The sequence below is a fragment of the Battus philenor genome, unplaced genomic scaffold, assembly GCF_028537555.1.
Source record: "Battus philenor isolate CCGP_79_NKW_IND1 unplaced genomic scaffold, ilBatPhil1.0.hap1 SCAF_29, whole genome shotgun sequence".
Classification (NCBI taxonomy): Eukaryota; Metazoa; Arthropoda; class Insecta; order Lepidoptera; family Papilionidae; genus Battus; species Battus philenor.
Window position 1 is genome coordinate 4,210,527 of NW_027181692.1, and position 13,827 is coordinate 4,224,353.

The window sequence follows — 13,827 nt, forward strand, 5'->3', positions numbered from 1 at the left end:
GGGCTGGCGGGCGGTGCACTTTATTGCACGACTACTACTGCATGTGCATAAGTGGCTAAATATTGGTCCTTTTCTTACTTAGGATGGACTTCCGCGAGGTAACGCCTGATTTTATTAAACAAATACGTTCTCTTTATCTAATCCTACGAACTTTCTACGAAAGCTCTACGAACGTTCTACGAACCTTTATTCTACGAACGTTCCTGCTTATTCTACGAATTACTATGTTGTACACTGTTTTCTTTGTAACCTGGAGTTTAGCAAGTTGTATTGATTACTAGTTAAACTGTAACTTGAGTTTTTTTTTGGAAAACGATGGATTTAGATAAGGATTTTATCTTTAATAACAACGCGACTTATTTTTGCAGCATACGGTAACATTACAACATCTTTTCTAACTTTAATGATACCAACGTATTGTAAGTGAACATCTCAACTGCCACAGGTTTCGGTATAATTTATAGTTCTACATATTATGGGCAAATTTTATCATAACTTAATTAATTAAACTTTAAATAATAGTCTATGGACTCATTATTATTATATTAATTTAATGACGCTTTTATAGAATTGAGCTAATGATTTTATATATTATAATTATATTCAGTCATTGCCACCGGCAGCCTAGTTAAATCAGCTTGGCTGGAATTATCTACCTCAAGACTTAAGACGACATATTACTGAAATTCAAAATCTTAGCTAGTTGCATTGTAAAGGATAAATCGTGTTATTTTCATCAAGAGTACTTTTTTCTTGGATCTTTTATTTTCTGTAGATATGTAGAGTGCAACGGTATAAAAGAAAAAAAATTTCCAAGTTTGAATATTTAAAATAATTTAGAATAATATCATTCTTGTCGGCATGTATAGGTATGTAGTCGAGCAGTTTCAGCGGATTGAGACTTACATCGTAGATCGCGGGTCGATTTTTGGAATACACACTCTTTATAACTCACATTTTGTGCATTAATTATATAAGATCGCCACTACTCACAAACAACTTTCAAGGCGATGGGCATCTACATAATAGTTCACAGCAATTGCCAACCCACCTTTTAAGCGTGGCTATTATGATATATCTCACTACTGATATCGTTGGAATAAGCCTATATCTTCACTGTAAGGCATAGAATTCGATCTTTGTTATAAATATTGTGAAAACAAAAAAATTAGTTAAATAACAATTTTTTACAAAAGAAATGACAATATTCATCAAAGAGATATATCGAGAAAAATCAAACTCGTAAATAAAATTATAAAAACGATGTCTTAACCAGAGTACAACTCTTTGCGAAATTAAATCAACTCGAAGGCAAAAAAAGTCGGTTTTTAACGACAATTGTGATAACAGAGGAGTCGTTATCGACAACACTAGTGGGAAATGAGCTGTCAACCGCACGGGCACTCGACACGAACGCCCGCACTCCAATCCGCTCGCGATCGAAGAGCCATCCGTTGGCGGGAATTTTTCCTTTTTCTACTGAGATAATTAACAAACTCTTTTATGAAACGAAAGACGAGACGAGCATACACTTGATGGAAAATTCAAACTCAAAGTTCGCTATTCAACATAGAATGAATGAATTTCAAATTTAAGTCAAGTTCAGTCTAACGTTGCCCAGATAATAAATGGCTCAGTTATGAATGGGTCGTGCTGGGTTTGTGTCCTCGAGGGCTGGCTGGGTGAGCCCCGCTGCTTCTATCTCGCGGCCACTACCTTTGTGACTTCCTTCTCCCCGCCGCGTACTGATACGGGTTCGGAAATTGAATCCTGTAATTTTATGTAGTTCACGGACCCCTCCGTTCCGTGAACACGTTTCCGATGAAGTTGTTAAAGCCGCAAGGTTAACAGCAAAAACTTCACATGAGACAATAGACAATAGAAGAATAGACGAAACTCAGAGGAACTATATGCTTTTTAAGAATATTAAATATTAAAATATCATTGAAACAGCTTGGAGAACACACCATTCCTTAGGTGTGTGTAACATTATATGACATTTGCAAAGATGCTTTCTGAACATTTTCAGGGATCCTATTGTAAAAACGTATACATTACATAAAGAAAGATTTACTAACTCTAATTTTAGGTATACAAAATGTATTTCTGACTATGCTATTTACATTGTACCTGCATAAGTTTAAACTCAAAGAGAGTCCCTCGTGACCCTGCGGTCAACCAAGAGCTGGATGGTCTACGAAGATTCTTTAATTTGAATGGACCGTAACCACATAATATCGTGTGTGGGGATTCTCTGAGTACCTGCATAAGTTTAAACTCAAAGAGAGTCCCTCGTGACCCTGCGGTCAACCAAGAGCTGGACGGTCTACAAAAATTCTTTAATTTGAAAGGACCGTAACCACATAATATCGTGTGTGGTCCAGATGGTCAAGGGGCACGGGGGTTTCTCTGAGTACCTGCATAAGTTTAAACTCAAAGAAAATCCCCCGTGACTCTGCGGTCAAACTGACCGTGGTGCATGCTATCGCTTACTACCTCGTATTTTGTGGCATGAAAACATATCTGAAAATAGAATTGGGAGGTAAAATAGACAGCATCGCCTCTCTAATAAGAACCACAGAAACCAACATTTTTGTCGATATAAGAATAAGTATAATAAAAGTATGTTATAAAAATTAAGGTTGGGCAAAGAAATAAACAGGTATGTCCAAATAACCGTAGTATAGAAATAAAACATATTAAAAATAGTGTTATAAGTAAATGCTTTTTAAGAAAAATATCTTGATTACTGTAAAAGAAAATATAAAGAAAAATTTAAAATAAAATCTATAAAAAAGTAATATTGTAAGAAATGCAGCGAAAGATAGAAGGCGGTGCTTAGAAGGTATATAAATGAAAGAAATAAGTATGAAAGAAAATGTAAAGGAACATAGATATATATAAGATAAAATTCCAGATTTGTGACGGACGAAAGAAGATAAATAAATAAAACTACGTTTAAAAACTAATTGAAATCAAAGTTCCCGTCATAAAAAATGATAAGGGAACGTGAAAACAACAATAACGGGGGCAAAAATATAGAAAAAATCCCGCCTGCCATGTGTGAGAACTATAATATATCCACTCATAGACGTCCTGAGGAGAGACCTTCGCCTAGTAGTGGGTGTCTATGAGCTGAAACGATGAGGTCTTAGGTCACTTAGACCAGCGCTCCATGGAATGACCTAGTGCAAGGGTTCCCGAGAGAGAAAACCATGACTTGATCGATTGCTGTTGTCTAGTTAACATACAACTACTAAAAGACATTTGAAGCTAATAGCAATACTTTTTTTCATTATTATTGTTCATTAGAAAAACGGAAGAGGTGTGGTTTTGAATAGCGTCGAAACATTTGTGACAACCCTGTAAGAATATTCTTACAGGGTTGTCACAAATGTTTTTATTCAGGGTTGTACAACGCGTGTAATATTAATAGATCATTGATTAATGTAGCACAAAGGGCGGTCTTATCGCTAGTAGTGGTTTCGTACAGACGACCTTTAGATCGATATGGAACATTCATACAAAGAGCCATCGTGGAACCTAAAACATTATGCGTTATATTTATAGTTAAGCATATATAATGACATTACTTTCTCTTCTTTTTATTTATTCTCGTATTATACATTTACAGGACAAATAAAGAAATCATATAAAACACACCAAAAAAATTGTACAAAGGGTATCGCAAACGGCTTTCTTTCAGACAACCATTAGATGATTAATAATGAAAAAAGAACGAGCGATATCAAGCGATAGGATGTGCTAGGAATGGGAATTCGTATATATTTCTGATTATATATATTACCAAATACTTATAACAAATAAGTCTTAAAAACACTTGCTCTACACTGCTAAAATAAAATACACCTATCCCCCGATTTATACGGTATATATATTCCTGAGAAAAACGTGTAAATCGAAAAGCTTGCAGAAAATGCATAGTTTTGCTATGATTTTATATAAATATATTTTTAGTTGTACACAGAAATAAAAACAAAATGCGTTGACAAGTTAAAATATTTAATATATTACGGATACACTGTTTTTTTATTTTTAATTTAGAAATTATGCACTCATTTGTAATTTACGAATATGAAAAATTAAATAAATAAATCTTTCTGAAACTGTGAAACTTTCACTCAAATACAATTTTCCGTAGATAAAACATTAACTTTATGCGAAGAAATACAGACACAGTGTGCGTGTGCAGCAAGTCAGCACATATGCTCGGGATTCCCCGTGAAATGTGTACACAGCACACGTGTTCAATCATAGTAGCATTTACTAGAGTGCGATGAAAACGAAAAAAAACTTAACTTTAACTAAACTAAACTTTAAAACGTGTAAAACAAGTACCGTGTAAATCGGGGGATAGGTGTATATACATACATTCAGTGAGAAGCTGAAATTATATATAGTGAAGGCCTATTTTTATATTTATATTATCTACTTTTTTAATTTTGAACACCTTGCAATCTTGCTCCACTCCATGCTTCGATCACATTTGTAGCTTTTCCCCTTTGACCTTTTTGGTACTACAGTCTCCTTTATAGGTGTTAATTCTTCTTCTTTTCAGCCAATGGCCAGTCTTGTGCTTTCTGCATCCAGCGACTACTTATGTTTCACCTACCTTTATTAATTTATCTCCGCACCGCCTAACGGTTAACTAGTAGAGAAAGCCTTCGGAATTAAGTTCTCCGTTATGCATAAAATGTGTAAAAAAAATTTAATCAATTTTTTTTAATAAAGTGACCACGCAGAATTATGATACAATAATTTATTTTTTATATTGGAATGCGACAGGCCAATAACATCTGGCAGTACAAAGTCTACAGAGACAGACAATAAAAAATAACTAATTTAAAAATGTAGTAATTCGAATTTTAAAAACGCTTTTTCTCTATTTTCTGTAAATTAGGCTATTTATTATTCCTAAAACCATTGAGATTTGGATAGGTTGTACCGTTCGTTGACAGCATATGCATATATTCACTAATTTAAAGCTTCTGCACTTATTATTATTACCAATCATCCTGTATATTAGCTACCTTGACGGACATGATACTGCCAAAATTTATTGGTCTCTTGCAGTCGAATAGACACTAAACAAAACTGTAATTCAGAGTGATCACTTTATTGAATTAATGTCTTAATAATAAAAAAATACTAACAAAGATAAGCACTCTATTTCATACATTGGTAATACGATTTATGCAAACATGAGGCGTTTATGGTTTTGATTGACGTCAAAAGGTTGTTTTTCTAGGTACAATTGTTTTAATTTCTGTATGGAACAGTACTTCCGTTTATTCCACTCAATAATCTTTCATTTCAATAAGTGTAGAGAATCTCTCTCAGCTCCTTAGGTTCTAGGTGTCTACGTCTAAACGTGTATAGTTTTTTTTTATTTCGTTCTTACTGCCATATGTGGACAAGGGCGTTTCATATTCCGGTATATAGATTTTTTCAATTAAACCTTTTATATCTCATTCTTTATCTATATATTACATTATTTATATTCTTCACAACAATTCTTTCGAGATTTCCTTTATCCTTCACAATATCTATCTTTCCATCGCTTACACATCATCATTCCTTCATCGCCTTTCTTTCTTCGTTTACGCTCTTAGGTCAGTTTGAATCGTCTTTATTTATTTTTTTAACATCTATAGTTAGTTAATTTTTAATTTTAATTTTTACATTTTTAGCTAGCACGTTTTTTATTTTTTTTTTCTTATAATGTTTCCACTTTTCTTAATAAAATTGCCTTGGGTTCTAATCAGACCTCTGTACTACGCTTGAGTTTTGTTTAAATTTATTTTATACTGTACTCCCTCGTGCAAAAACCTAAGATCTATAGGCGCAGTTGGATATAGACATTAGGGAGGCGATGTTATTTATTTATATTTTTACTCTCATCTCTAACTCTAAATCAGAGCGAAGCCTTCCAGAAACAGGACAGCCGGCGATAAGGTGCACCACGATCTGATCTTTCCGGCTCACAGATGCACGAGGGACTTCTTGAGCTTAGATCTATAAAGGTACTCAGGGAATCTCCCGTGCCCTATGAACATCTGGACGAGACCAGCTGAACTTTCTGGAATACGCGATAGGCTGATGCGGCGTCCGGAAAGAAACTCCTTGTGCATGCCATCGTACTTTCCGTATATCTCCTGTTCTACTCGTCAAGCGTATCTAGTTAGAGTTGCCGCTTGTCGAAGGAAGTAGGCCATTTTGATGATATTCTGGTCAAACAGTTGCATAATCTAACGGAATACAAAGCACGCAGAGAAACGTACTTATGTATCGTATATTAAATTAGGGAGGGGAAAACATATCCGATATCAAAATAAACCCACTTGTGGGATAAAACGTTATCTGCAGATAAATATTTAATAACGGTTATTCGACAATGTGGGAGGGACTAACGTTTTTGGTTGAGTTTGCGTAATATAAACGTAAAAGATGCTTATTAAGAGCTGGTTAGCTGGATTCTTCCCCAGTAGTTAGCTTTCTTAATTACGATCCCTTCAAATCGTTACACTGAAAGTTTGATGAACTATGCCTTTATGATAACTAAACCGAAAATTACTTAATATGAACTATGTTATTTATATGTCTAGTAGTGGAAATCCTAGAAAACAAATACTTAACAGTTATAAAAATTAACAAAATGGAAGTTGCTTCCCACCTTTTCTATTTGAAATGATCTTTGGTAGATCTTTATACAGCTGTGGACGTCTTACGACTGATATAATAACAATAAACAAAAAAACAGTTAATTGGTAGATAATGCGGCAATAACTTTGCCATAAAAGTTTTAATAAACACTGACAGGTGTACCGCCACAAAGTGTGGTCTTGAACACGTAGTGATGGTTACTACGAAGTTTTTTATAATATGCACTAATACAATAGCAGAAAGAATGTTCTTTTCGCTGTACATGTGAACGAATAAATTTATTGCATTTCGTCTACTTTATTACTTATCACGTCTGTAATAACACGTCGATTTACTGGTAATCCTGTGTAGTGAAACAGTAGGATCGTTTTTATGTTGAAAATAAGAAAATTTATAAAATATGTTATAATTTCAGTTATTGCTATATATCTACAGTGTTCGGTCTTGCAAAATTATCTATAACAGTTCGTTAAACATGCGGGTTTTGCAATAAGGATAATCGTAAAATAAAATCTCTTTTATATAACGGTTACTAGCGATGTTTAGATGATGTAAAAAGATTTTCATGTTTTAATCATTTTAGTCTTTAATATCACCGACGTAATGTTTTAAACTGTTTTTAAAGTACATTTATAGTCCGCAGTGAAAAATATCGAAGCTTTTAAAGTTGGAATTTTATAAAGCAGCGAGATGAACAAGTTAATTATTTTTAAAAAGCTTACAAAAGTGTAATATATAAAAATAATCAGAAATAATATCATAAATGTTGGTAAACAAACAGTATAACTTCTTACTATTATTTATTATAACCAAGGTGAATGATTCATGTGTACTAATGTGATAGTAGCTAGAATCTGATAAGTTCTCCCAGGTTATACTTCGACTTAACCCTTAATAGCCCGATTTACGAAAGTGATTTTTTTTAATATTACTGTGTTTGCTTGAGGGTCTAGATGAAGGGAAAAATAGATTTTTTTTTTAATTTCGTTGGAAAGAATATTATACAACAGTAAAATTCGTACAGCCAACCTATAAAAAAAACTAATAGTAATGTGAACATTCGGTTTAAAAGATTGGTATCAAAATTGAAACTCTAGGCTATTAAGGGTTAAAACTGCGAGGGTTCCAAACGCACCCAGATCTGACAAAAGTCAGACTTTTTCGTGGTCATCTTAACACAGTATCAGAGCAATTCATTCATAAGCTTTATTGTGAAATTAAAAATCTTATACATTTTAAAAATATTTTTTACACAATTTTTTTACGTAGCGGTATAGGACTTGCGATCGTTGGTCACGGGTTTGAAACCCAGGATACAGTTTCATATATAATTAGCACTTTGTGTATTAATTATATAGGATTACCACTGCCCACAAGTTTCCAGAAGATGAGCAGTAGCGTACAATAATACCACACTGCGATCGCCAAACCGCCTGCTAATCGTGGCGATTATGGTATATCCTCCAAAGATATCTTGGGGTAAGACCTGTGCCTTGCAGTGGGCATCTATGGGCTTAAGCGATGATACATCTTAAATTTATGATGTAATAATTCAGAGATATGCTCTGGGGGCGTATTGTAGAATATATAAAAAAACTTACGGAAAACGTAATTATTGCGAGCATTCGTACGTCATGACGATGTAATTTAAATAACTGAATTACTACCAAAAAATAGGCGTCAATTTGTGATATAATACTAGTATCGAGGCAATGCTTAGTTAAAACTACAGCTGTATATCGTCTAAAGTTATCGTATATAAACATGTTTTATGGACGATCATGCTACGCAGCCTCCAACTATCTAAGTGATGTTCCTTCTAAGCACGCAATTAACTGTTAAGTGTGACCTCAATTCTAGACGTACTGAGTCTCACGCAGCGCTAATGGATTTCTCTGAAGGTTGCTACGAACTTCATGTTATATTGATTGCTTTTAAAACTTATATATCTTATTTCTGTAAATTGATTTATAACAAAAAAATTGTTAGTAATTATTTTCTAACAGCAGACAGTCAAACACTTAAAATTTGTGTATATATTAGGTAATGCAGTGCTATTTCATCTGCACTTTTTGCAATAGAAAGGGACAGATGGAAGATAATAGTTTTTTTAATAATTATTGAAACGATATTCCTCTGAAAGGCAGTTGTATATTAGACCAGGGATAGTCTTTTCACAAATAATATATATTAACTTGTTATAAAATCTCTTTAATTATAGTATTCATATCAGGCTGGTTATTATGGCGTTAAAAATACATTTCAATTTCATTAGTTTTACAATTTTACTTTAAAAATAGAATAAATATAGTGCTACTCGCGTAAAATTTTGTAACCTTTATGGATGTAATGCAGTGTCAATAGAAGTAGCGTAAAGCTAGTTTAAGCGTTTAAAATGTGGTAATTTTGATTACAGAATTACACCGTCAATAGACCAGGGCGCGGTGTCTAATTACAATTAAAATGGACACCATTGTTATGTTCTTTGTTCTTAAATTTTTGCCGCAGTGAAACTTTTTTTATTGGCTTTGCTAAGCACCTTTCAAAGTTAGGACATTAAATATAACAAATTAAAAATGCATTTATTGGATTGTTGATTCCATCGAGAAGAATCTGACAAGAAACCCGGTAGTTATTTTACACACACACACACACACACACATATATATATATATATTTAAATATATAAGTGTGTGTGTGTGTGTATGTGTGTGAAATAATATACATACATATATATATATATATATATATATATATATATATATATATATATATATATATATATATATATATATATATACAATAATAACAATATAAATCTTCTTTTTGTCACGTAAAACTCAATACAATAATACTCCTTATTCATCAATCTTGCCATAGCATAAGCTCTGAAATTTTTGTTAATAAATTGGAAAATACTACAGAGATTTTATTACACAGGCGTCCCAAAAAGGATGAATCAAATTTATGTAAATGAAAACATGGTGTTGTGTGACAAGCTTCATTTATCCTCCTCGTATTTAAAAAAAGATGGCCGCTCCTTTTTTAATTATCTGTATTTTAATAAATATAAAGGATATGATTATAAATATATTGTGATGCAAAGTGAAAATGAAAATAGCTTTTGAATCTATAACCGCAACAAATGTGCGAATAATGCGACCGTAAATATATACCAGGGGTGGCCAAGCTCTTTGATAATAGGAGCCATTTTTCTAAATTAAAATTTTTTGCGAGCCGCAATTGAATACCCATTTAAAAATCGTATTTATTGAAATTATTAAAACAAAAGTACAAAATATGTGTATTAAAGTACGATATAACGGCACACGTATATGACAGCATTCCTAATAATAATTAAGATGCCGGTGTGATCAGAATTTCGCTACTTTTATGGTGGAATAATAGTAATTATTATTTACACCAGTAATTTGTTTCAATTGTCTAGGAGATGACATAGGTTATATAAATTTAAATATTGAAATAATTCGACAATCAATCGGAGCCAAAAATAATCGTTCAATGAGCCGCATGTGGATCGTGAGCCGCAGTTTGACCACCCCTGGGATAAACATCTCACTAAATACGTCTAGTGGACCTTGCTCTATGATATTGTTAATTACTCAAATTGCTTTTTTAATAATGGACAGCTAATGGACAGGCGTAAAAAAAATCAGAGAGGATACAATAGCCTCTCTGATAGAAGAAAAATCGACGAAAGATGACTTCCTCTCATACTGTAGAGAAATAATTAAAAAAGCAATTCATAATAACCAAAGCTAAATAAGATTAATAAAAATGTAAATAAAAAATAAGTAATAATGATAATAACTCTTAGTAAATTGTAAATAAATAAAATTATAAAGCTAATGTGCAATAAATGTAAAACAAAAAAAAAGAATGTAAATAAACAGAAATAAAATGATAAAATGCTAATGTGTAACGAGAGAGGAATGGAAGGTCACAGAGCGAAAGAGAATGGAAGAAGAAATGTGGAATGAATACCGAATAAAAGATCATAAGATGCATAAATGAAGAGTAAGAAAATAGAAAAGACTGTGAAAAATAAATAAATGTAAGCAAATGTCCCTGTCCCACACCAGATAGGGGTACGAGAGGCTCCCAATAGCGGGGGCCATTTAAAAAAAAATAATGGACAGTTTGAATAATTTTCAGTTCTTTTGGATTGAATCCCCGCGATGCGATGATTATAATTAAGTCTTATACGTAACTCTCGTTTGTCTAGTGCCAATCATACCGGAGTTCCTGTACGACATCCGTCACCCCGACGCACCGCTGTCCATGTCGCTGGACGAGCCCAGCACGCTGCCGCCCGTGCCCACACCCTACTGCCCGTGCCTCGATCACAACACCACCACCGTATACGAGAACGTGACGCATCGTGAGTAACATTTTATATTATTATCTTCCTATACTAAGTTAAATTCCAATGGCATTCTTTGTTCGAAAGTTTTTTGGGAGGTGCAGGGATAAATATTCATAATTTTAGCCGTAGCTATGTTCTAAAATGCTGCTAGACATAGGCGTTTCTCATATATTTCCAATAGGATCTGTAATCCTTCGCTGTAATTTGGTCTCCGCTCCAGAACTTTATAGCCCAAACGGTTAATAATGAAATGACCAAAAAATATATACATATTATTTATATATATATATATATACATATATATATATATATATATACATATATACATATATATATATATACATACATATATATATATACATATATATATATATATATTCCAAAATCCATGGAGGCGCGTTGTCAGAACTGTAACGGAGACACTGAAATCGTTCGAAAAGCGAAATGATTGTGATGCACATAATTCATGTGAAAATCATTCAACTATTTATAATATTATCAATAGAAAATAAATTATAAAACATCCATCATATAATAATTACATAAAGTGAAACAAATTTTAGAGACTCTTTCCAAGTATTTAATTTTGTTTAATATTTCTTAAAACTCTTATGCAGAATTAACTCGTAATGTCTATTTTAATTATTTATAAAGTAATGACATAATTACCTTCTTCGTCCACATTTATTCCTCAAAAGAAAAAAAATATGTATTTTTAATTTTTTCTATTATTGCGATATTGATTCAAATGTCGCCTGATCATCGTACGCTCCTTTGAAACAAGAGATTGTGTGCTCGATTTAGCTATCAACGCCATCTACAGACAACAAAGCGAAGATTTTTTTATAATACAATATAACGAACATTAGGCCGAACAACATTGTAAAGCTATAAAAGCATTAATAGTCAAGAAAACTAATTTACACGTGTCGTGAGTTTTATTGCTTACAAACGGTAAAAAGAAACACCGTTAGGCCCGTGTTTCAACAGTGAGAATCATACTAAGCTCTTAAAAAATTAATATAACTGTAAAAAGTCTGATTTCAAGTAATCTGTGTTTAATTTAATTCACTTATGCATATATAAAGAAATATATGGACAATTGTAAAAAAATGTTCTATGCATTATTTACTCTATGAATGTCTCAATCATTTGTCAATATATTACCTTTTAAAGCCCGTATTCGTTTGAAATAAGCGACAGACAGTTTTTCTGAAGAGACGTTAACGCCATCTAGCGACAAAAATTAAAACGTTATGGTTTAAAGTAGTCAAGAGAAGAGTCCAACTTTATGGATACTATTACAAAATTTTGCTTTACCTTCACTGACACCGGTTTTAGTGACTATCTTCATAGACGTTCTTAAAACAAATTAGTATTATTTACTAAATGATTTAAATTTTTTTAAGCAAAGTAAACTTATTTATTCATTTATTATTATTGATATTAAAGTAAATTCAGTGTTAAAGTAAATATTAAACTTGGTATGAATTATGAATGGCTTCTTGCTGAGAAAGAACAACATAAAATTATTTTTTTTTATCCTGATTGTATTTCAACAAGACAAAAAGAAATCGCATGTTGTACAAAAAAATTAAGTCGAATGGGTGGTCTCTCCGAAAAACGTGAGTTCTTCCAAACAAGCATTGGAAGGAATTGGTTAATACAGAGAAAGAAAGAGGGATCATCAAGCAATAGGTCATTATTTTTTCTTTGAGTTCTCCAATAAAGATTACAAATGAAATTGTTACTATTTAACATAGAAAATATAATACAAAACAATGTGTAACTTTAGTCTAAAGAGAAGTCTACATTACGTAAAAAAACTGATACCACATATACAATGAAATATTAAAAAAATGATATTTTTAAGAACATAAAATAAAAATAATCGGAAATAATCTTTTGGCACCAAAGAAATCCAGAAAATAACATTTGATCAACTTTATACTGCTACATTGAAGTCCATACTTTACATGATATGTAATTAAATTTTAATAAAGTATTAAACAAATTTTTGATGAAAAGGTTGTGAGCTCAAAGTGGATCTGGTGTCATACATATCACAAGTCATTTCAATTATCCACTTTCTTGCAGTAAACCTAACAGCGGAACGCGAGGAACGTCACAAGGAGCTGATCCACGAGACTGTGGCAGTGGGCGTGATGTTCGCCAGCAAGGCCATCGTGCAGCTGATCGCCAACCCGTTCGTCGGGCCGCTCACGCACAGGTAGGAAAGATTTTTAAGTTAGATCTTGACCTATTATTTATCGTAATCCCTTGTATGCGTCATGGGAAAGAGAGTTCTTTTGTGACCATTTCCACAAATATTCTTAATATAGCGAGGATAATTCAATCACAAAGTTTATTGTATATAAATTTATTTAAAAATCCTTTATAATGTAATAGGATAAGGATTTTTGCTAGTTTTATTCCCGCTTGTAGATAAAAACTGCAACAACCAAAGATGCAGTGCTATAATACTTTAAAATTTCCCGTACTTAAGTATGGGCATATTAATATCATCAAGAAAATTTTAAACATTCTTAGTAATTCGTTAAATCCTAAATAGCACATTTATTCTGGACAAAGAAAATTCCGGAGACAAATGATTTGGACGTAAAGTTTTCTTTTACTTCCAGGATCGGCTACAGTGTTCCCATGTTTACCGGCTTCATCCTGATGTTTCTGTCGACTCTAAGTGAGTAACGCTTTACTTTTATTTTTAACTTTACACCAGCAATAATAGCTTTTGT

At 32.6% G+C, this 13,827-nt stretch overlaps 1 protein-coding gene across 1 annotated transcript in view; it reads left to right on the plus strand.

Moving 5' to 3' along the window:
- The window catches only part of Vmat (Vesicular monoamine transporter), a 31,070-nt gene that overhangs the window by 7,287 nt on the left and 9,956 nt on the right, over positions 1–13,827 (plus strand). The window contains exons 2-4 of the mRNA XM_068769913.1: positions 10,931–11,086; positions 13,169–13,301; positions 13,714–13,772. Of these exons, the coding sequence (XP_068626014.1) occupies positions 10,931–11,086; positions 13,169–13,301; positions 13,714–13,772 (348 nt within the window). The remainder of the gene's footprint in view (positions 1–10,930; positions 11,087–13,168; positions 13,302–13,713; positions 13,773–13,827) is intronic.